The 23743-nt window shown below is 43.5% G+C and overlaps 4 protein-coding genes across 6 annotated transcripts in view; 1 reads left to right on the forward strand and 3 right to left on the reverse strand.

The window, feature by feature from the left end:
• Window positions 1-614: 614 nt before the first annotated feature.
• LOC308167621 (GTPase IMAP family member 4-like) lies at window positions 615-3796 on the reverse strand. Of its 3 annotated transcripts, none has more exons than XM_080542049.1 (7): window positions 3644-3796; window positions 3094-3171; window positions 2915-2965; window positions 2417-2467; window positions 2264-2314; window positions 1877-1930; window positions 615-1638 (listed from the first exon to the last, which is right to left on the reverse strand). In XM_080542049.1, the coding sequence occupies exons 1-7, from the start codon at window positions 3723-3725 to the stop codon at window positions 890-892; spliced, it is 1116 nt and encodes a 371-aa protein (XP_080398175.1). In that variant the 5' UTR covers window positions 3726-3796; the 3' UTR covers window positions 615-889. The 3 variants fall into 3 exon arrangements, with proteins under 3 accessions (XP_080398175.1, XP_080398173.1, XP_080398174.1); XM_080542047.1 differs by having other exon boundaries at window positions 1865-1930; XM_080542048.1 differs by having other exon boundaries at window positions 1865-1930; window positions 3094-3166; window positions 3639-3796.
• Window positions 3797-4013: 217 nt separating this feature from the next.
• Window positions 4014-9263, reverse strand: xrcc6 (X-ray repair complementing defective repair in Chinese hamster cells 6). Its single transcript, XM_080542588.1, has 13 exons — window positions 9150-9263; window positions 8822-8923; window positions 8467-8579; window positions 8109-8250; window positions 7546-7797; window positions 7253-7439; window positions 6864-7050; window positions 6340-6508; window positions 5957-6118; window positions 5346-5475; window positions 5001-5101; window positions 4630-4743; window positions 4014-4375 (listed from the first exon to the last, which is right to left on the reverse strand). The coding sequence occupies exons 2-13, from the start codon at window positions 8895-8897 to the stop codon at window positions 4179-4181; spliced, it is 1830 nt and encodes a 609-aa protein (XP_080398714.1). The 5' UTR covers window positions 8898-8923; window positions 9150-9263; the 3' UTR covers window positions 4014-4178.
• An 822-nt stretch (window positions 9264-10085) lies between these two features.
• desi1b (desumoylating isopeptidase 1b) lies at window positions 10086-12428 on the forward strand. Its single transcript, XM_080541455.1, has 6 exons — window positions 10086-10468; window positions 10653-10674; window positions 10899-10968; window positions 11226-11335; window positions 11856-11978; window positions 12254-12428. The coding sequence occupies exons 1-6, from the start codon at window positions 10378-10380 to the stop codon at window positions 12345-12347; spliced, it is 510 nt and encodes a 169-aa protein (XP_080397581.1). The 5' UTR covers window positions 10086-10377; the 3' UTR covers window positions 12348-12428.
• Window positions 12429-23735: 11307 nt separating this feature from the next.
• Window positions 23736-23743, reverse strand: part of shisa8b (shisa family member 8b) — a gene marked incomplete at both ends in the record, with an annotated part of 18231 nt that continues 18223 nt past the window's right edge. Inside the window, one exon of the mRNA XM_080542317.1 lies at window positions 23736-23743. This exon is cut by the window's right edge and continues 453 nt beyond it. Coding sequence (XP_080398443.1) covers window positions 23736-23743 — 8 coding nt within the window.

The raw sequence follows: 23743 nt of genomic DNA on the forward strand, positions 1-23743 counted from the left end.
AAGACAAACATTAAAACGCAAAAACCCCAAATGTAATTGAATTCACATATTCTGCGAGCAGTTGGTATTCATAAATTGAATAAATCGCAAGACTATAATGACATTTAACAAATCCTCGGTCCAGCTCTCCTGAAACAGACAGGCTCCTGGACGTGCCACTCGTTTGATAAGGCTGGCATGGAAGCGAAGCCCTTCATATTTCTTCGGTTGCTGTCTTCTCACGTACCTTTCTCTCGGCGTGATACTACTGTCGTAGGTTTGTTATAATCCTCTCAAATTAACCTTTTATCCTCTTTTCCTGTGGTTGTTTAGCCCTTTGTCTTAAGCACTTTTTCCTTGTCGCTCCGTATCGCTCCGTGAGCATGCGCACAACGTCATTGGCTTCACGGTGTCTGCTTGTCATAGCCTGCGTCAGATCTCTCTGCGTACCGGAGGCCCTCCCCAGAGACGGCCAAACCCCACACTTCAGGTTATTTTGACCCCAAAAAAGCTATATTAATTTAAAACGTGCACAAATTAATATACGTTTTGCGGGACTCTTGACTTTGTTGTAGACAGTGCTCCAGCAGGAACTTACTAAATATATTTTCTTAGACAATCTTTTAATACTTTGGTGAATTATACAAAGCATGGAACATGACAGTCAATACATGTAAAACAGATTATTAAGTACAATACACATTGTGTAAAAGTAGCCAACACTTGCCGAACATGGAACTAAAACATCATTACAGAACAAAGAGATGTTTTGCATTCGAACAGTAGACGTGCATTTGAAAACAAAATGTAAATAGTAACAATAATACAAACAATAACACACCCATAGTGACACACACAAAAACCTGTCAGAAATTGCACATACCCATGAATAAACACCAAACACCTCTCCTCAATCTATTAACACGTGTCCCAATTTCAGTGCCAACACAGAGGCCATTTCCGCCAGCAGTTCCTCTCTGATGCGGTCCTCTCTCGTCTGCAGCTCGTGTGTGTAGTGGCCCCTGAATGCCTTCAACTCGACCACCCTCTCCAGCAGCCTCTTGCCCATTGCCCTCCTGGTCTCCGGGGGGCCGTCTGGGCTATTGTCAACCAACTCTGCCCTCTGACCACACGGTGAGAGGGCAGCCCTGAGGCCATCAGCATCAGCTTCCGGTAGCTGTGCCAGAGTGCCTCCCTGCCCCAGACTCTCTGCATGGCTGAGGACGACGAGGACATGATCTGTGGCCTTTTCCCCAACTAGCTCCAGGAGCGCCCTGGTGGCCTCAGCAGCATCCTCCTGCATTCTATCATCATCAGAGCCAGAGGCCTTCAGCACCAACAGGATGGCATGTGGTCCTGGGCTGGCTAGCTGGAGGCTCCGGAGGGCTTCGCTTGCCCTCTTACTGTCACCCAGGGATCGTCCCAGTAGGTCTGGGGTGTCCACTACCGTCACCTCCCTCCCATTCACCACAGCCCTCCGCCTGGTACAGTCATTGACTTGGGACCCGACAGTGTGGGTGACGCTGCAGCCCAGGAGGGTGTCTGCCAGTGAGGTTCGTCCTCCTCCAGGAGGCCCCATCAGGATTAGCCTGAGCCCATGCTCGGTAGAGAGGGTACTGGGAGACTGCTCTGTCTCTGGAGCTTTTTCACTGGAATGTCCTGTAAAGGAAACAAACACAAGTACAGAAATAACTAACAACTTTCTTGTGAGAAAAGCCATGTAGAGGCAGAGGAAGGAGCAGAAAGGGTAACTTCAAAGGAGATGGATTGACATCGGCTGACATCAGTTCATCAAGGGATGTTTTATCCAAACTTGCAGGGTACAAAATAAACAGATTTGGGCTTTAAATCGATGTGTATGAAGACAGTAATGTTTTAGACTCACTTATAGACTCACTTCTTATGAGTTTCGTGACAAACACCACACATTGCTTGATATTTGTGCATGTACCTGAGGGAGGAAGAGAGTCATTGTGTTTGGGAAATGGCGCAAAGGAAAGGACAGAACATGAAATCTAACAGGGAAAGAAAAAGGAATCACTGTACATGGTGACTAGTACATGGCAGTGATGGCACTATGGTTGAGATAACAACAGGCACTCAACTGAGTTTGGAGAATAAAGCTGGTTAGACCAGAATGTCAATATCTCAACTCTGTTTGATCAGTCAAAGGCACAATTTGACATGAGGTCACCAAAACAAACAGTCAGAACAACAAAAGCACACACAGTAGAAAACTAAAACTCACACAGTAGTTATTTTTATTGCAAAAAGATTCTCTCACCTACTACAAACCTTACAATACGAGATGGCCACTTCAACATCTTCTCTATGCCTGAAACACACAGGTCAGAATACAAAACATTGACCATACCATCCTCAATCTCCTTCGATAGCAGCCAACTTCACACACTGGATGGATTGGTTAAACACATACCACGTAGAGTGCCAAATAGATGGCTCACCCAGCCCCACATACCAGACAGACCTGGAACAAAAAGATAGGTCTAAAGTTAATACTGTATCCTACTGGTATTTGGCCACGTCTGAATGCTCATGCTAGGACCTATTTAGTATTTTAGTTTTCAGTTTGCCAACTAAGAAAGCTTTGCAGGAGAGAAATGGAACCAATAACCATGAACAAAACAGTTGAACTACAGATGACAGTTTCTCAATATAAATGATATAGCATGTTTTAACAACAACAGTAGGCTCTAAATAGTGTGTAGTATGTATTAGTATGTAGTAGACAAGGACTAGGAAATGTGAGCTTTCAGACACAGCCATAATTCAGTCTTTAGATTCTAATATCTACTTTCCTTGGCTTTGGGACTAAAGGGTCCAAACTGATAATGGAAATGGCAGAGTAGAGGGCCAGTAAGTGTCTAAAACCACGTAAACATCCAAAGGTCAAGTCCTGGCTGGGATGACCTACCAGTGAGGTAGCAGAATATACGGATTGGCCATCTTATCAGTGCTGGGAGGGCTGTGGACAGGACAAAGAAGTAACAGGAGTGTTTACAAATGCAGAGCAGGAGGTTAGATTAACACACAGGGGCACGATCGTTTTATCGATGATGAGATAACAAAATGTGCAGTTAGAACATCACTGACCTTGTGAGAACCTGTAGAGTAGAAAGCCCACTACTGTCAGGAGGCCCGTCTGCACACTGTTGAAGTCCAGCCACTGACCTGAGCAGAGGGAATGATCACAAGTAAAGCACGAGATTAATAATCAGTGTTGTGTTGTGACGTGTCTAACCTTTGACCAGACTAGTCACCACCAGGGGTGCAATTGCAGCTAACCTTTGACCTCAAAACATTTCAGAGGGAGAAGTCTTTCTCCGTGTAACTTAACTGTATTATTTTAAAACCTGCAGGTCCGTGGCCTAGTAGCCTACATTTCGGGCTCATAAGAGTCTCATCAACTTCGATAAACCACCGTCTTAATTAAAAGTGAAACCAACTACATACATGACTCATTCTCCCGTCAATAATGACAGCCATATCGGACCCAAACTCTTGAATCACACACACACCGCCAGCGACATGTCACTCGCACCACTGGTCATGGTTTATCTAACGATCGGGCATAATATAGTTTGCAGTCTTCGAAAGGAGGACATATGACAGGATAACATAGGTTATTTCGTTTCTACCCTACCTGCGAGCGCATTTTCTATCCCGTCTTTGCAGTACGTAGAAGTTGCGGTACAGGCACTTTCCACTTCGCAGTCACACGCCATGTTCCCAGGTCGATCTCACGTCCCTGTGAGCCAGAAGGCCGCCTCCCGTCACATGGAAGTACTTACCTGGATGGAGCTGTCACCCAAACACAGATCTCTCTAGGGTTATTGCGTAAAACATGGGACTGTCTAATTCATGTGAGACACGCCTTCTCTCGTCAGACAGGAAGTACGCGAATAAGTGGCAACAGAGTCAGATGTACTGTACACAGGTGGAGGTACCGGATCATCAGGCAAACACATGAAAACATTAGTAAAGCAGTATTTTTATTATTATTATTACAAGTTTTAAACATTGAAAAAACATCCTTATCATAGCAACAGAGAGTAAGAAACATAGCATCTCCTTTCTCCATTTTAAAGTGCTATCTGTCTCTAGTTACCAAACTTTTTCCTCCTCATAAAAAAACATCAATTGACATCTACTACTCATACTACTACTCTACTACTCTACTAAGACAGCTGTTTAGTTAGGGCTTCGATCAGCTCCTGTTTCTTGGTCCCCGTGGTCCGCACCCCAAACTGCTTACACGCGTCCTTCAGCACCGGCACTGTCAGCTTTCCCAGGGTGCCGTTCTTCACGTGTACCCGCAGCTCGTCCTCTGGCATATCCACCTTGGGCTTCTTCTCAGCTCCGCCCCCTGCTTCAGCTGAACACAGAGGGCCATAATGTTACAAGAATTAGCATTAACAGGAATAGGTATGGCAAGCATAGAAATGACGGATATTAGATATCAAGTGTCTGGTGACAAGACTCAGTATCATAAAGACCAGTGTGACAAGACATAGGAGTGACATTGTCTCACACATGGCTGGTGAATATGATCCCATAGATCGCAGATCTTATGACACTTCAAACCACCTTCTTTGGCAATTGATTGACTGCCATTTTCTGCATCCTCACCTTTCCGCTTGGCTGCAGGCTTCCCGTCAGGGTTGTAGTCAGAAGGGTAGACCAGGTCCTTGAACTCCTGGACTAGAGGACCAAGACGCTGGTCCATCATATCCACTTTAGGCCCTGAGAGAGAGAGAAAGAGAGAGAGAGAGAGAGAGAGAGAGAGAGAGAGAGAGAGAGAGAGAGAGAGAGAGAGAGAGAGAGAGAGAGGAAGAGAGAGCATGTGACAGAGTGAGAGATAGTTTGAGCACTGCTAAAATGTGTACTGCTTATTCCTTTGTAAACATGTGTCCGCCAGCCAACAGGTGAGAGCTCTGGCGTGTATGCTTGAGTGTCTGTGACTATATGGATAATGTGGTACCAATGTGTGCATGTCTTACGGGTGAAGTCCTCTATGGCCTCTGGTGCCATCAGGTCCAGAGCCAAGGCCTCCAGGTTCCTGTAGTGCTGCTGGAGGACAGGATTCTCAAACGACTCACTCCTGGAACACAACCACACACAGAACATACACAAGGGAGTGGGAAGAAGCTTGCACTCACTGGACAAGAGGAAAAGAGTCATAAGACTTCTGCTCATCTGGAACACGTACTGTATTTGCCTCTACTAGGCTCTCACCGCTATGTTGCTTATGTCTAGTAAATTTGAGGCTTCATTTTTGTGGAGACATCTATGTTGTACAGCTGTGACATTAAATGTAGTTTTCACAGAACTGACGGATAAGATACCTGTATTTGAAGCGTAGCTTGTGTACAATCTCCTTCATCTTGTCCACCTGCATGTCAGACGCTGTGGGGGACTGGGGAGGATCCAGGTTGCGGATGTCATCAGCAAAGGGCAGGAAGATCGCATGGAACCCTGAGGAAACCACACACACACACACACACACACACACACACACAGTCACACACACACACACACACACACACACAGTCACACAGTCACACACACACACACACACACACACACACACACACACACACACACACACACACACACACACACACACACACACACACACACCACTTACTATGCAGTGCATTCAGAGCATTTTTTCTATAGTGTCTGCTCCTCTGCTTGCAATAAAATATCCAAACCTTATTGTTTGCAATTTGCAAAACAAAGCAAAATAAAAAGTGTGCAGTGCACTGCAGAGAAAGTGAGATTACATTTATTTGAGGACGTCTCTTTTGTATTGTCATACTATAAATCCAAAATGTAGTGTTATTGTTACATTCTGTATTGCACTCAATGACATCATACTCATACTCTTAGCGAAGCTAGCCCCGGGACTGGAGTGATCCAGAGAGAGAGAGAGAGAGAGAGAGAGAGAGAGTACCTGAAGGTACCATCGGGACCTGTCCCTGGTCCATCTCCTCCCTCTGGGGCAGCAGGGCTACGAAGCGTGGGGGGGTGTTACGCCGAGCGATGTATTTACACAAAGCAAACACGTTCCTCTCGCTACACCTGCGTAGCAACGCTGTGAACACACAGGCACTTCCTGGGGTGGAAAAACAGGAGTCAGAGAAGTGAATGATGCTAGGACACCTTCCTCTCAAAAGTGTTCCAACTGTCTGTTTTTTTACATCCACGTCGTAATAACCAGTTTACACCATGTTGAGAGCAAAGACACACAGCACACACACACACACACACACACACACACACACACACACACTCACACACACACACACACACACACACACACACACACACACACACCTGTGACCTGGTCCTCCTGAGGGTAGATGAAGACGGAGGGCCGAATATGGTGGTGCAGCTTGAGCCGATCCCTGGGCTTGAAACCAATCAGAACCAGACCTGGATCATCAAACTTCTTGATTACAGCCAACTCGTCCTTCTCCATCACAATCTGCTTCTTTCCATACACCTGCACATACACATAGAGACAGAGGAAAAACATAACAGACTCTGAAACGAAGCTGAGTTTGGGTGTAGCACACTAATGCGCATGCCGTATCATTGCAAGCGCATTGGGACACATTTCGTGAGAAATTTCGCTATTTGATTTGAAGGTTCCTGGGTCCCTAACCCTCGACACATCTTGCATGTCATCCCTCCTCTCTCACTCATCTCTACTGTCTCTACCCCAATAAAAGCAGAAATGCTCTAAGAAGTTTTTTATAAAGACTGGGGAGAACTCTGGAATATCAACAGTCGACAAAATACGCAAACACAAAGTCCACGTACACATGGAAGGTTTCCAGGTTGTGTGACATGATTACCTGAGCACTCTTGGTGTCACTGGGGAGCAGCAGGCTGCCCGTCTGTGTGTGGTAGAGACGGGTCTTGGTGCGGACAGGCTCGTTGCTGTCCCTGTAGAGCCTGATGGCTGGGGGCTTGGTGGCGGTCCGCGCCATCACGTAGATTCCCACCGCCACGTTCATCCCCTCCCCCAGGGACAGACGCAATCTGGACCACAGAGGCAGACAGGAGAGGTGGATGGTTTCATCTATCCAAGTTCATGGGGTCCATCATAAACATAATTTAACTATGTGACATTGTATATAAACTGCGGTATATAAACTGCGTATAAACAGAGAAGATTCATACGCAAACTAGGTGTGCTGTGGACACTGGAGAAAATATAGGGATAACTTTTCATTTTCTTTACCTTGCCTGTGCTCTCTTCTTCATCTCCTTAGCCCTGACCCTGTTTTGAAGGTCCTCCAGTTTCCCACAAGGCTCTAGCTGCAGGCCCAACTCACTGTCGTCCTCCGAAGGACTCGCAATGTCACAGAAAAAGAGGGAGATATCAAACCCGTCTGCTTTCTTCAGATGCATCAGATCTATGATCACACCTGTTGGTGATAAATCAAATATTTACATGGTCAGACTTTGTTTCCGGGCCATATATCCTCCCAAACACATCCAAGGGTCAAACTGTTCCCTCTCCTTCAAACCCACCAGTCTCTTTGAGATCACCAGCTTTGGTGCGTGCCTGCCGGTCTCGTGCACTGTCGCCCCCGTGTGGTGAGTCTCGGCAGGTGAAGATCATGAGGCGCTTGTGGGAGAGACGCAGCTTGATGTCACTGTAGAGGTTGGAGCAGCACCACAGGGCATCCCCGAGAGACGTCTCCCCACTGCCCATGGTCTCTGCTGCCAGCTGGGCCCCCTCCTCCCCTCGCAGGCTCTCCACATCCTGCACCCGACGAGCACCTGGTAGAGAGAGGGGCAGAGGGAGGAACAGGAGGAGGGGTGGAGAGAGACAAAGCATGTAAGCAGGGAAGAGGGACAGAAGAGAGAGGGTGCAAGCCAGATTTGGAGAAAGGGAATAAGAGTGTCACAAAATGCAAGAAAAAAACAGCAGAGAAATAAAAGAGGATCTCAATGCCAGCTAACTTTGAAGCAGAGTGTATGGGTTCCAGGTGATGGCTTGATTTTGGCTACACAAAATACTGTGTAGATGCAGGTATGGCTCAGTTTGCTTCTGTTGGATGTACAGCAGCATCAGCAGAATGGAAACCTACCAGGTGAGTCCAGGTCGTGGTACACATAAACGTGCTTAAAGGAGTTGCTGGGGTTCTTGCACTTGTCTGTAGCATAGAACACTAGGGCCACCAGGTCCTTATCACTGCTGATGATCTTACTGGTGTACACACTGCGAATACACTAGAGAAGAAAGTACATATACTGTCAGAGAGAGCTAGGAGAGCTAAGGACAGGATCAGTGAGAAAGAAAATAAGACCAAAATTTTAGCTGTTAGACATGTCTCACTCCTTATATTTCAGAGAAGGATACGGTGTGGTTTATAGACAGTGGAGGGAGGATGATGAGAAGGGCGGGATAGAGAGGAAGAGGAGAGAACGCTGTTGAAGACAGCCTACCTGCATGGTCATGTCGAAGTTGGACGGCTCTCCGTCCTCCCCCTTGATGAACATCTCCTTGGAGGCGTCCACTAGAAACACAAGGCTGTCCCGCCCTGTGTGCTTATAGTCACCTGGGGAAATGAATTAGCACAGATGATTTATAAGGGTGTGATAAAACCTCGGGATTGTCATGAAAACGCACTTAGACAAGAAACTCATCAGCACACAAACTGAATTGTACTTAGCTCACCACACGCTGAAACGACCAGCAAGCCAACATACAGAGTAGTCAGCAACATTGACAAACAAGGAAACGAGAAAAATCATCAATGAAACGTGGTAAACATTGAATGAATTATCTTCATCCATTTACCTTCTGACTCTTCACCTTCCTCCTTCTCCCCGTCATCATCCTCGTTTTGAGGAAAGTAGGCGTTCCACTCTGGCATGATTAGTGGTGCCAACTAGAGATGCCCTAAAAAGTGGTATAAGGACTGTATTTGTAAAAAATAATCATTGTTTTGGGAACATTATAGCAGTGATCTTTCTGTTTAGATAATCTATTCATGAACTGAGTTTAAACAAAACCACAACATGACGTCAGCCATTCAATGCTCAACTTTCAGGCGGGTAAGTTCGCTGCTAGTACTACTAGCTACTGCTATCTAATGCAAAGTTATAGCAGATTTAAAAGAGCATACCTTTGATTTGCGGGTGTAACACAATGCTGGTTCAGTATCATTAATTGTTTACACAACTGAGATTACAAAACCTTGGTTTGTTTTCGTTTTGATCCAGACAGATGTTAGTCGCGCGTACTCAGTTGTGACATGAACGCGCATGAATTCTTCTTTGGTGAGTTTAGTTGTGACTAAAACTCCATACCGCCATCTACTGGACGACTGAAGTATTCATTGTGCATTCTTTTGATATAACAAGTACAGTTTGTATGGGAAACATTATGATGTCTTCTTGGTATTACAGGGTTCGACGTTAAGGTGTTTTCCTACTTGCCCTGCAGGGCAAATACTTCTCAAATCTACTTGCCCCATATTTTTTTCACAATATTTTTATTATCATTTTCATACACCAACACCAAAGAAAAAAGAAAAACATACAATAACAAAGACCATAAACACAGACACACACACAACACCACAAACATTGGATTAATTAAAAAGAAAACGAAAACAAAACTTTCCTCCACTTTGTACAACATACTCCAGCCTACATGTTGTTATGGTTCCAACACTGTTCATTGGCTGATCTCTCGATGGGCAATTTTGACAGCTATCAGGGTTGCCAGATGGGGAGGGTTACCGCCGGTTGGGCTACTTTTGATCACACTGGACCGGGGGAAAAAAGCATTTGGTCGGTATCACAATGTTAGTGAATGAAAGTTACAAAATGCGTAAAAAGTTAAAACACACTCCCTAGTAGCTACATACAATGTGCAGGTTTTAATTTTATTTGACAAACATCATTGGCAACAGACATACAGTTTAGGGGCATCGGTTTTGGGCTGGTTTTTGGTGGATTTAGCGGTTTTTAGGCTGGAATTGTCAATCCCATCTGGCAACCTTGACAGCTACCCCACGTCGTGGTCAGCTGTGTTTATCTTTGAGTCACAGTGACACAGCAACAGCTGATAGCGAGCCACTGTGAGACTGATTCACGTTAACTTCATACTCGATATTATTGTGCTTGTATTAACTTGTATTTTGTTCAGCTTTTGGAATATACGCCTTTCAGGCGGCGTAAGTTTGGCTATTTTTGTCTCGTAGCTAGCTAACTAGCTAGCTAAGCGTAAGCAGTAGAACTGTGCTGGTTAGCGCGGCTAACAGCTAGCGAGTCATCTGGCTGGTTTGTAAACATTGGAGTCAAAACAGCAGCAGAAGAAGGAGAAGAAGGAAGACATCACAAGACATCATGGATCAAAATAATGCCTCGTACTCTGTCAAACTGTACGTCTACGACCTGTCAAAGGGAATGGCTCGCCAGCTGAGTCCCATCATGTTAGGTACGTTGATGCTACGGTGTTTAGGCCCAACAACATTGTCTGAGGTTGTAGCTGAGACGGTACTACTCATAATACCGCAAGTGATTGGAAGTTAGATGGCTACAACTTGTAGTACTTTGAAATATCAACACAGACAAGTAGCTACGTGCAATACTGACTTGTTTCTGTGTTGTTGCCTCCACAGGGAAACAGCTAGATGGAATATGGTGAGTATAGCAAGGAGGAACTGGAACTGTATAGATCAATATCCAGTACTTGTTATTGAGGACGTTTGCCGCATGTACACTTGAGCCTTGGAGCAAGCTGGAAATGTGTAATGTATGCCCATGTTGAGCATTGCAGTGTTATTAATTCAGTATACTTATTATCCGTCTATTTGAAGAATCCCTCTCATTCTAATGTGAAATGAACTGTGTTCTATCTTACCCAGGCATACTGCTATTGTGATCCACGGAGAGGAGTTCTTTTATGGTGGAGAGGGCATTGCAAACTGCTTGCCAGTAAGTCCGGAATTATGCCCCACTTGGCCTCAATTCAAAATATGATTATACTACTGGGGGGGGTATGCCAGCAATGTCAATGGACAATCCAGTCTTATTTTTGAGAACTCTCGCTAGACTTATCAAAATAAGCCTGGATTTCCCTTTAGCGACATTGATGGAATACCCCCCTGGTGATCAATTTGTTGTTTAAGTTATAAACATGTCGGGGGGGAGATATTGTGAAATAAATATTTATTGTGGCCTGTGTATTTCAGGGTGGGACAACCCTGGGTGAGCCAAACTCTATGGTGGACTTGGGCACCACAGAAGTCACTGAGGAGATCTTCATGGAGTATCTGACTTCACTAGGGGAGTCCACATACAGGTAAGGGCTGCCTGATTAATCTCATCTCTGCATTCACTTTTTGTATGGCACATCCAGTATGCTATGTTGGTAGGACCTAATACTAACATGCTCTCTCTTTCTCTCTCCTCATCCCCTCCCTCTTTCCTGCTATCTGTACTCTACTCTCTAATCTTTGTTACTGTATTCATTTCACTCTCCCACTCCCTCTCTCCACCCTTTCTTTTTCTCTTTGCCTGTTTTTTCTCTCTCTCTCTCTCTCTCTCTCTCTCTCTCTCTCTCTCACACACACTCTTTCATCTGTCATACTCTCTCTCTCTTTCTCTTTTCTCTCTCTCTCTCTCTCACACACTCTCTTTCATCTGTCATACTCTCTCTCTTTCTCTTTTCTCTCTCTCTCTCTCTCTCTCTCTCTCTCTCTCTCTCTCTCTCCCCCCCCCTCTCTCTCTCTCTCCCCCCCCCCTCTCTCTCTCCCCCCCCCCCCCCCCCCCCTCTCTCTCTCTCTCTCTCTCTCTCTCTCTCTCTCTCTCTCTCTCACTAGAGCGGACAAATACCATCTGTTTGAGCATAACTGTAACACATTCAGTGATGAGGTGGCCCAGTTCCTCACAGGCAGCAAGATCCCTGCTCACATCACCGACCTGCCCACTGAAATTCTCTCCACGTAAGTTAACCGCCCCCCCCCCCCCACACACACACACACATACCCTTTTAACCATATACCAAATGTACTCCGACCCCTTGAGTAGATATTCGAGGATTTAATATACTTAACCAATATGATAATCTTGCCCATCAAGTTGACATTTTTACCTGTTTGCCTACAGCTATTCAATCTTCTTAGATCCAAAACAATATCTTGGGTTTGCGCTCTCTAGCAGTGTTTGGATTGATCCATATCCACCTTGTCAATCAGATGCTTATTTGTCTTCCCTTTAGGCCCTTCGGCCAGGCGCTACGTCCTCTCCTGGACTCCATCAGTATTTCACCTCCTGGAGGGAACAGCTTCAACGGACACTACGGCCAAAGATAGACATGGATGAATAGTAATACATTAAAGGATCAGTCTGTCTGTTAGGGCTTTCACACCGGCAAAGAACCGTGCCGGTTCGCGTTCGCGTTCGGAAAAATCAGAACGTTGGCGCAGTCTGGCGAACGAGCCCACGTGTATGAACGCGGGCTCGTTCGCCAGACAGCGCCAACGTTCGGAGATTCCCAAACGCGAACGCGAACCGGCACGGTTCTTTGCCGGTGTGAAAGCCCTATGAGAGGGGTGAGAGTTCTGCAGCTCTGGACCTTGAGTGAGTCTCTTCCAGATGTCTGTCAGTGGGCCAATAAGCTAATATAACCTCTTCCATTATTACACCAGCCTAGCCTGACAGATCCTGTTCCCCCAGCCTTAATAGGGTATGGATACCCTCCTCTTTTCCAATAGGCACCATAGAGCTCCCTCAGATAGACAGCTGGTATTTATGCCACTATGGACTTTCACATGATAGCCCCTGTAACCCTATACCTCTTGATGGTTGCTAGCTGAGTGAATATACACGTTGGAGCTTTCCTCTGCAGGGTAGCCCAGGATCAACTGAATGTAAATTAGGGGAGCTGCAGTGCATCCATAGGCCCAGAGCTGTCGCTCTCTCCTACGCAGGGGTGGGGTACCCTTTAACATAGTTTCTATCGAGCGTTTCCATTATTTTATTGATTGTGTTGTTGTTCTTTTTTTTTTTACAACCTTTACTTCATTGTCACACCGGTGAGAGGTAGAGAGATGAAAGTGAGGAATTTAAGGTAGGGAGGGAGGAAAGAAAGGAATGCTAAAGACATAGTAAAACGTGACAGATTCTGACTTGCACTTGTCTTTGTATTGTGAGGTTGTGTATTCACATACCTCTGTTTTACCAACTTCTCGTCTTGTTAACTGTCGTGGCTTTTAACCCATAAGATCATCGTCACACGCACACACACTCAGGACCATCAATGACCTCAAATTACTGTGTGCTTTTACAGTAACAAGCTGAACAACTGCATCCTTCCACTACTTCCGTATACAGTATGTTGATGCCAATGACAATTTGTATTATGCCTTGACTTGGTTTTAAATGAACAGGAATACTTCAAACCGAAACCGAAATATCCAGGAACCTTCATAGGGTGGAATATTATTGAAGGATTTAGTACTGTTTTATAAATATTGTCTGTGCAGCTGCAACTTAATGCTAGTCCAGCAAAGGAAAGTACATACTGGTATTATGCCAATCATTAGTTTCCTGATAAGCATCCTTGCTTCTGTTGCCATCATTCATTCCTTTTGGTTAAAAGGAAATGACATCATTCATTCCTTTTGGTTAAAAGGAAATAAAAACATTCATGCCATCATGTCTTTGTGTTTGTTCTGTTTATTTATTCACATTTTTAGGACAATGCTGTCTTTGTAATTTAACTATATCAAATCAAATATGTTAACTATATTAAATCAAATCAAAATATTAATTGGTTACCTAATCTTATCATTGTGATCACTAATGTATTATTATATATAATCAAGCTTGATATTAAGTCACATTTAGTATTGAGTCAAGTTGTGATATCAAAAAATCCATCCTTACTCTCTCTTCTGTTGTGATTTGTTCCAGTTTCTGGAACACTGCCCCTGATTGATAAAGAAACACTTTCTCTAAAATGATGGCTTTGTGTGGCTTGTTTTAAATCAGTTTTATGGTACACATGTATATACACATGCTCATACACACAGCAGGCAAGGTTGAGAGAGACTTGAAGAGACATCAAAGTAAAAAATCCATCATTGCAATGGGCAAGGAAAATTCCCTTGCAGCCCTCTACACATAGAGCGAATACTAGCCAGTTTGCCTATCAGTACCCAGCGGTGGGCCCCCACACCCCCCCCCCAGGGAGCCCCCGCCGCCCCACACACCCAGCCCGCCCCACCACCAGCACACCCGGCCCAGCCAAGCAAGCACAGACCAAAGAGGCCCCGCACAAGGACGGCCAAGCAGGTGCCCCGGTGGCGGAACAGACCAGGCACACGGGGCAGCCGGGGGGCCCCAAGGGGAGGCCAAGGACCACCGGCACAAAGCAAGCAAGCAAGGGCAAAAAACCTGTACACCATGTATCCAGGAAAAGTTCCTTGCATATTATCAGCGTACACACTGTCCATAAATTTAGTGTTATATCTGCATCGTTCTGCATCCAGCATGGTCACAGGTCCTGCCAAAAGAGAATCTTAAGCACAGTTATGATGCGACAACACAATAAAGACAATAAAGATGACAGCAATACAACCTGATGGTGGTCCTGGTACACCCTTGTACCGGTTCCAGTACTGCTCTAGGTGCTACTGGGAGCTCAAAATCAAGGACCCCAATTGAAATAAGCCAGTGGCTTTCTTGGGTTTTTATCCTGTTAGTTGACCTTGTATGTAATATGTACTTTCATGTACCTACTTCTGCAAATCTTCTAATAAAGTTTTCAATCAATCAATCAAGCTGACAGTGCCTCATCAGCACCCGGGTCCATTTTCCTGTCAACACAAATCTCAAAACACGAGTATGGTGTAATGGCCTAGTGATCCTAGTTCTATAATGTCCAATGTCTCCCTTAGTAGCAAAAGGCGACATTGAATAAGTAGGTTTTGAGGTCACGCTTAAAAATGTCCTGAGTTTTAGACAACCTCAGGCCCTCAGGTAGGGTGTTACACAATCTAGGAGCATATATGCTAAAAGCTGATCCTCCAAATCTCTTTGTCCTAGCCTCTGGCACTATTAAAAGTTCCGTGCCACTAGACCTTAGGGGTCTAGCTGGTGTGTATCTTATGAGCATGTCCACCATGTAATTGGGTGCATCGCAGTGGAGTGATTTATAGACTAGTAAAAGGATCTTAAAGTCTATTCTATAACTGACAGGGAGCCAGTGTAGTGATCTCAAGACAGGTGTGATGTGCGCTCTTCGTTTGGTCCTAGTAAGGACATGAGCAGCAGCATTCTGAACCATTTGTAGTCTATTAATCATTTGGGGAGACCTGTAATCAATTAATTTTTTGGGGAGACCTGTCAGGAGAGCATTACAGTAATCTAGCCTACTAGTAACAAACGCATGCATTAATTTTTCGGTGTCTGCCTGGGAGAGAAATGATTGTACCTTAGTGATGTTTCTTAGATGGTAGAAGGATGTTTTAATAGTATTATTAATATGAGTTTCAAAATTTAGATCTGGGTCAATTATGACACCAAGATTCCTAGCCTGACACTGTGTTAAGAGCTAGTGTTTTCAAGTGTGCAGATAATTTCTCTCTCCCAGTTTTCTCGCCAATGATCAATACCTCAGTTTTTTTTCTTGATTGAGTTGGAGAAAGTTTTGTGTCATCCAAATATTAATATCAGCAATACAATCTATCAGGTGGTCGATCATCTTGTAGTCGTTGGGAGTTACTGAGATATAAAGCTGAGTGTCGTCAGCATAGCTGTGGTAGTTAACGCTATGCCTCTTGATAACAGAACTGAGGGGTAGCATGTATAGGCTAAAAAGCAACGGTCCCAAAATGGACCCCTGGGGAACCCCACAGGTTGTGCTATAATTTTTTGACTTATGGTCACCAAGGGCTACAAAGTAGTCTCGGTCAGCCAGGTAAGTCCTGAACCAGTTTAAGACCGGACCTGAGAGGCCAACCCAGTTTTCAAGTCTCTCAATAAGTATGGAATGGTCTACCGTATCAAAGGCTGCACTTAAGTCTAAGAGTACAAGAATCGAGAGTTTTTTCGAGTCTGCATTTATCCTAATGTCATTAGTTACCTTAAGCAAAGCGGTTTCTGTGCTGTGGTATGATCGGAAACCTGACTGGAGTGGGTCATACCTATTATTTAAGACTAAGAATTCATGAAGTTGTTTATACGCTGCCTTTTCTAAAATGTTGCTTAGAAAAGTGAGATTGGATATTGGTCTACAGTTTTTTGGATCAGAAGGATCTAGGTTACTTTTCTTCAGGGTGGGTCTAACCAGGGCAGTTTTAAGCGCCGCTGGAAATATCCCTTTAAGTAGGGAGTGATTTACAATGCCTAGTATGTCATCAGACACAGATTCAAAAATGTCCTTAAAAAAGGTGGTAGGAATAGGGTCAAGAGGACACGTAGACGGTTTAAGCTGTGACACAATTTTACCTAATGTTTCCGTACTAATCATGGTGAACATGCTCATAGTCATGTTCTGTGGTGGCGGATCTATAGTGTTACACAAACCTAGTCTTTCCTGAGTAATACACATTCTAATATTTGTTATCTTATCCCTGAAGTGGGCTGCAAATTCCTCGCATTTGGTGACAGAGGCTGCGCCGTCTAGTGTTCTAGGAGCAGGGTTTACAAGGCAATCAATTGTCGAGAACAAGACCCTGGGGTTATTCTTGTTTGTAGATATTATATTTGAGAAGTGATTTTTTTCTAGCATTTCGCATTGCCAAGTTAAAGGCAGATAGATATTCTTTAAAATATTCTGATCAATCTGTAATTTGCTCTTTCTCCATCTGCGCTCAGCTTTCCTACATGTTCTCTTTAGGAGATTTATTTCACTGTTACGCCATGGTGCTCTCCTCTTGGCTCCAACCTTTTTTAGTTTGGTAGGTGCCAGGGAGTCTAGGGCCATTTTTACTTTATTGTTAAAGGTAATTACTAAGTCGTTTTCATATAACGTGGGAGTTGTGTGATTACTGTTCATTAAAGCTTTGAAATTCTCAGCCACTGCAGGGGTATAACGTTTTTTAACAACATGTTCAGCATTGATTTCAGCTTTACGTGTTACAATGGTAAAGAAAATACAGAAATGGTCAGAGAGGGCCAGGTCGCTGATACCTGATATTGAGACCTCAAGACCCTTTGTAATCACAAGATCAAGGGTATGGCCATTAGACATTAGACAACATATCCATGATTATTCTCATTATTCACTCAACTAGTACTGACAGCTTCACCTTGTTTAGACAGTTAACCATGCCAGTAGGCTGGCTATGGGTCCTTGCATTCTATGTGAATGTGGACCACTTGTTGAGATACTTTTGATGATTGTAGTCAGTGGCGGCTGGTGGTGATACTGAGTGGTGGGGCTAATAAATCCATTAGGCCTAGGGTCTATACCAGGGGTGGGCAATTACTTTTTACATGAGAAACTGGGACTATTGTGGAGGGCCAGACCAGTAGGCTGAACTTAATTCTGCTCAATATTACTTTTATCATAATATAAAAATATACTTTTTTGGGGGGACTTTTATTCTGCTGAAAGTTTTTTTTCCTGACTTTTATTCTGAAAGTTTTTTTCTGACTTTTATTCTGAAACTTTTTTTCTTTTTTGACTTTTATTCTGAAACTTTCCCCCCCCCGGACTTTTATTCTGAAACTTTTTTTCCCGGACTTTTATTCTGAAACTTTTTTTTTTTTACCTTTATTCTGAAACTTTTTTTCTGACTTTTATTCTGAAACTTTTTTTTTCAGACTTTTATTCAGATTTTTAAATTTATTTATCAATAAGTTCTTACAGAAACAGTAAGTGACATTTTCCGAGAGCGAAATCTGTTGTGGTATTTAAAAATGGCAGTTAGTGAACTCTGAACATGGGATGACGATGTTGTGACGATTTCCATTGACCAATCAACGGTCTGCAGCGTCACACGTCACACACACAGCCTGGCAAAAAGTACCTCTTGCTACCCCTCTGAAACAAGAACTAATTAAACGGCTCGGCCCGGCTCGGTTGGCAGTGGAGAAAGCAAAACAAACCGGGCTCACGCGGTGCGGTACGGCACGGGTCGGCACTGTAGTGGAAAAGCGCCATAACATAGTCACGCACGCACATACGTAAATTGAAAATAAATTGTCGCTTTCAAAATAAAAGCAATGCAATTGTACTGGACGCATTGCCTACACTTATTTACATGTTATTTCTATTATTATGAAAAACTTTTGATCATCGGGAAATGTTCACTTGCACTTAGCTACACTTGCCGTTAGCCAGTCCTTTCGTTGAAACCAAGAAACACAACATTTACGGTTTTGTCGTTTGACCTTTTGTGTTATTTGAACACCGTTTGAACACCGTTTCACTTCCAATTTTTCCTTTGATTGATTGATTGAAAACTTTATTAGAAGATTTGCAGAAGTAGGTACATGAAAGTACATATTACATACAAGGTCAACTAACAGGATAAAAACCCAAGAAAGCCACTGGCTTATTTCAATTGGGGTCCTTGATTCTCAATTCATCGTTATTGGGGTCCTTGATTCTCAATTCATTCGTCCTACATTAACGAAAATGGATGAGAAAGTAAATAATCCACCTCGTTTAGCATGCTAATACCCGCAGTTGCCGCTTCACTTCACTACTCTTCTCCCCCCTACAGTCGGCCTGCCCTCACTGTACTGTACTGCTACGCCCTGTCATTGGTCAAAAGTCAGCCTGGGCTGAATAATTTAGCCCAAATTTTCGGGAAATCAAGGCGGCGCCAACACACCTGTCAATCACAATGTGACAACAATGATTGGAAGATGATGCTAGGAGTTTGGGCTGTAAAAAATCAGCCCATTTAGATATATCCTGAGTTTTTTTTGTGACTATTCGGTGCTGTTGCTGCTCTAGGTTCCACCAAAATCAATCAGTTCTAAGGTTTAACAATTATTATATATGAATTATATTATTCAACAATTATTATATTTTAATATTTCTTTAATTTAATAACTTTCTCATATTTATTGTAAAAGATAGGGGGGCTTAGCCCTGCTAGCCCATTGATACCAGCCGTCCCTGCTTGTAGTAATATGAATGTCCACATGGTGGAGATGGAGATTTTAACTTTAACAACAACTTCTGTGCTCTGTCTCAAAGATATGAGCAAATTGAGGGTATGAACTTGCAGCCAGAAGGGATATTAGACTCTTCAATGCTTTGGATGGTGAGCAAGGTTTTAGCACATCCTTTCAGGGGTCTCCATGCCTCTCTGTGCCTCCCCACATCTTTATTATTTTGACTCCATGTAGTTTCTCCTCTCCTCCTCCCTTACATTCTTATCTTGTCAACAGTGACTAGAGCTTCATCATAGGACAATCACACTGGTGTTGCTATTTTATTTATTTATTTCCTATCAAGTTATACAAATAACATTTAGTTATATCTCTTTAAAATAAATATTTACAATATTTTCATAATATTCTATGTTTTGTCTCCAAAAGTGGCATCAGTTACTGATCCTCAACAATGAACAATGAACAAATGAGATGTTTGGTGGTTGTTAGAAATACTCTGGAGTTTTGTATTGAGTACATAGATCACATCACAGATTTCCAGTGTAAATTCCTAGTCCCCTGTCGGCCACAGCTTTGCTATAGGTGCTGAGAACCAGATTGAGGATGCAGTGGGCAAAAACAGTGCAGAATACATCTACAACAAATAATATGAGACTGTCTCAACAGCATCTACATGTTACCAAACCCAAACTGTCAACCCACTTTTAGAGTGGAATAGAATTCATTCAGCTTTCAATGCCCAAGAACTCGTCACAGTAACGTTCCATGTGAAAAATAAAATGTCGGCCGATTCTATCTTAAGTGGACTTCAGACAGATAGATCAACGGCTATTCATTCAGTTATAAATAAATACTATCAATTTAAAATGTTATCAGATGGTTCATAAAGCCCTTATGCAAACAAAATGCAGAAACTCCATCACATAAACAACATTATACTGTATATATACACAATAATATCAATGAAATATAGAGATGAACACATGATTTTCAGATATCTTCTCCCTATAAAACCTAATTTGTTATGATCTGTAAGTCATGTGTTGCCCATCAAATGAGTTAATGTGTGCGACAATACATAAATGCATATGTCATATATTTATTCCAACTGAACAAAAAGCACAAGTAATACCTGTAAGTACAAAGGGATGTCATTGGGGTGTCATACTGGAAAAATATCGGAAGCACTTAATTAATCTCTCAATGCTAAAACAATTACTTATACTGAAATGTTAAGAACTATATTTATATTGCTTCATCCTCTTGTTGATTATCCTTCCCAGTATTTGCTTGTACTGTCCTTGGGGCCTCTGTGTGCTGCTTATGGTGTGTTAATGTTGAATCATTCATTAATGTGTCCGAGAGTTTGTTGTAATGCTACATGTTTTGAAAGCTGCTGTTGCATAGTGTAGGGTAGGCTGTCACTCCAGGGGAAGCTTTCAGTGACAAACTGACCAGAGTGTTCTGCAGTCAAGAGCATATGTCAGACTACTGCTGCTGGCAAGGGAGCCATTTACAGTGTCTCACAGTCTCAGTCCTGTTTATGGGGGAACTGTGAGTGAACACATGCGGTTGTCTCAGACTGCTGCACCGACATGACCGTTCACTGGCTCCGTCACTGATGAAGCTGCATCCTAGGGAACTGGGCTGGAGGGGCTGGCAACAGCTTGCCATACTCAGAGCAGGGGGCCAACACGCTGTCAGTTACTCAGGGGGCAAGGGAAGTGACGGAGCATCAATGATTTAGTTGTGATGGAGATGGAGGGATGGAGATAACGCCACAAAAACAGGGAAATTGAGACTCGATATGGAGAGAGTGAGAGGGGGGGGGGCGGAGAGAAACTGCAGAAGAGATGATTAAAAAAGGATAGGGGGGAGTTTCAAATAAAATGAGAAAGGTGGGGAGGGTGTGAGATAGGGGGTAGAATAGTATTACGTCATCATGACTCATGTTAAGAGCTTACTGTATTTAGAAGCATTCATTAGCTAGGCCAATATCTAGCATAGACTAATATTGTGTCCTAACAAATATTGTGGAAGTGTACTCCTATGTACCTGATTGTATAACAGGAAGACTTTGTCTACTACACAGACAACTACAAGTATTGTAACTTGTGTGCTGTCTTTATACATCTAGAGAACTACTGGAAATCAAATACTGCATTGAAGGATTGTAAAGTCCCACATGCTATTCTGCTGTTGAAGATTTGAACTCTGACTTTTGAAGACATTTGAACATTTGGGATTTGATTTGACATTTGAAATGTCAAGCCTATTGATTCTCTTGATACATCTCCAAGAGGGACTAAGTATTAATTGTAGGTCACAGAGTGTAATGGAATTGTGTGTACACTTTTGAAAAAAAAAAGGTTCTGAGGGATTCTTTATGGCACCATTGAGGTGCAACAAAGTCATGAAATAGAGCCATTTTAAGGAAATGCTTGTTGGAACCTTTTCATGAAAGAGGTACTATTTGAACCTTTTTAGCTATCACGCAACGCATCTGTTTGAAGTTGGGATGTAACATGGGCACAGATATAATACACTTAGAATCATACAAGAACCAACATCACAGGTACATCGGTTAGTGAGACAATAGATAGGTAATTCACAATTACCCACAATTCCCTAGCATCAGCAATTTATCATGTTTGCTGGGGAATTGGGGGTAATTGTGAGTTTTCATTATAGCATTATCTCACTAACCGGCTAACCAAATCTTTGATGTTGGTTCTTGTATGTTTTAACTGTATTACATCTGTGCTCATGTTCATGCAAATGTTTTGTTGGGATAGTTTGTCCGGCAGCCATTGTCATGAAGTTTGTGCAAGTCTATCAGTGCAACCCGCCACTTCTTATAATTAAAATTGTTGCTGAAGGACATTCAGCCTTAACGTATCTTAACGTTTATTACTTTGAGATATGTTGTGGTCTGCCAATGTGAAATTGCCCACGCTCTTCCTGAAGCTAGGCAACTACTTAGCTTAATATATAACTATCCGCCACATAGAACCATCGAAAGTTCTTTAGACTATCAAATAGAACCATCTATGGGCCTTTAGACATAAAAAAAGGCTCTATGTCATGATTCATACAGTACCAGTCAAAGGCTCTATATAAATAAAGTTTTACTTACTTACTTACTTACTTACTTACACTTTCCCATTCACCTTTGACTGGTACTGTACGTGGCACCCTACTTGTTATTTATGGGTTTATTCCTAGGCTAGTTAGAACCATTTAGAGAACCCCATATGGTTCTTTCATAGGACCCATGTAAAATGGTTCTATAGCACTTTTGGGGAGGGCTTATATGTACAGTATCAAAGCATGGAACCTTTTCTGGTTCCATAAAGATCTGTTAGTTTTAAGAGTGCATCTGTGCTGTATGCAGTGACGTCCTGTTTGAGGTAACCCTTATCCCGCTGTGTAGATATATTTGTAGGTGTGTTCGCTGTGTTCCAGACAGGAGCATTGAATGTGCTTCTCTCATACTGTACAACTCCCAGGTCCCTACTAGGGCATTCAGACATGGTAGCATATGTAAATGCAATACAAATACTGCAAGCAAGCATGTTTACCGTCAATCTTTGTGTAATCTCCATGTTCTTAATTATTGTCTCTTGTGCCCTGACTAACAAGTAGATCCAGTGCCACAGGAGAGGTTGGCTCGAGTAGCAACACCTCTAGAGTGTGTCCTTTACTGTCAAAGCATTAGGGGCAATACGAGGAATATCTCCACAGCTCCAGGGCTGGAGACGCCGCAGCGAATTCCCTTCCACCAACGCCTCTGGGCTTTAACACACATGCATACACATGCACACGCACACACGCATGCAAACGCACACGCACACACACACGTATGCTCGCTCGCACGCACGCACACACACACACACACACACACACACACACACACTAAATAAACACACAATAAACACTCCGTCGTCATGACCCAGACAGCCCAGCGGAGAGACCCAGATCCATGGTGACTCCTGCCGCTTCGCCCCGAGGAAAGGAAACGTGTGTACATGTTTTGTGTTTTTTCTATTTTACCCTCTACTCTCTCGTCCGTGTTTCTAAAGATCCCTAGAGTGATTTCCCCATCTGTCCTGCGCTGGGCCCCGCGGAGGCTGATTGGAGATGACGTGACGATGGCCTTGTCCCCCGTGAGTTAATGTGGCCGCCCCAGGGGTGCCGTTCCTGTGTGCCAGCCTGATGGCCTGCAAACAAACAGTCTCAACGTGTTCAAAGGTGGAGGGGTGGGGGGCTGTAGGAGGTGGGTACAGGAGGCAGACGAGAAAGAACGAGAGCGGAGGAGGATAGAGGGATGTTCATCGAGAGAGAAAGACATGTTTAAGAGCGACGAGGAGAGGGGGCTGAGGAGAGGCAGAGTGAGTGGACCCGTGTTCTGTTCTGGGGTCCAGAGGAGCCGTAGCAGATTGACATGGGTTTTTGTCCTTATCAATGTCTGTTTCTGTACTGAGGTTATTGTACTAGAGTCATGATGAGTGGTAATGCTGATGCACTGATATCCTTTAAAGTCTGTGACCCCCCCTCTGCTTCCAGTACCCTTGCAACAACACTCTGACACCCTCATTTAGGAAGGATCTTCACGTCAGGTCTCAGACAG

Source organism: Nansenia antarctica (assembly GCF_963989245.1).
Source record: "Nansenia antarctica genome assembly, chromosome: 11".
NCBI classification, from domain to species: Eukaryota; Metazoa; Chordata; class Actinopteri; order Argentiniformes; family Microstomatidae; genus Nansenia; species Nansenia antarctica.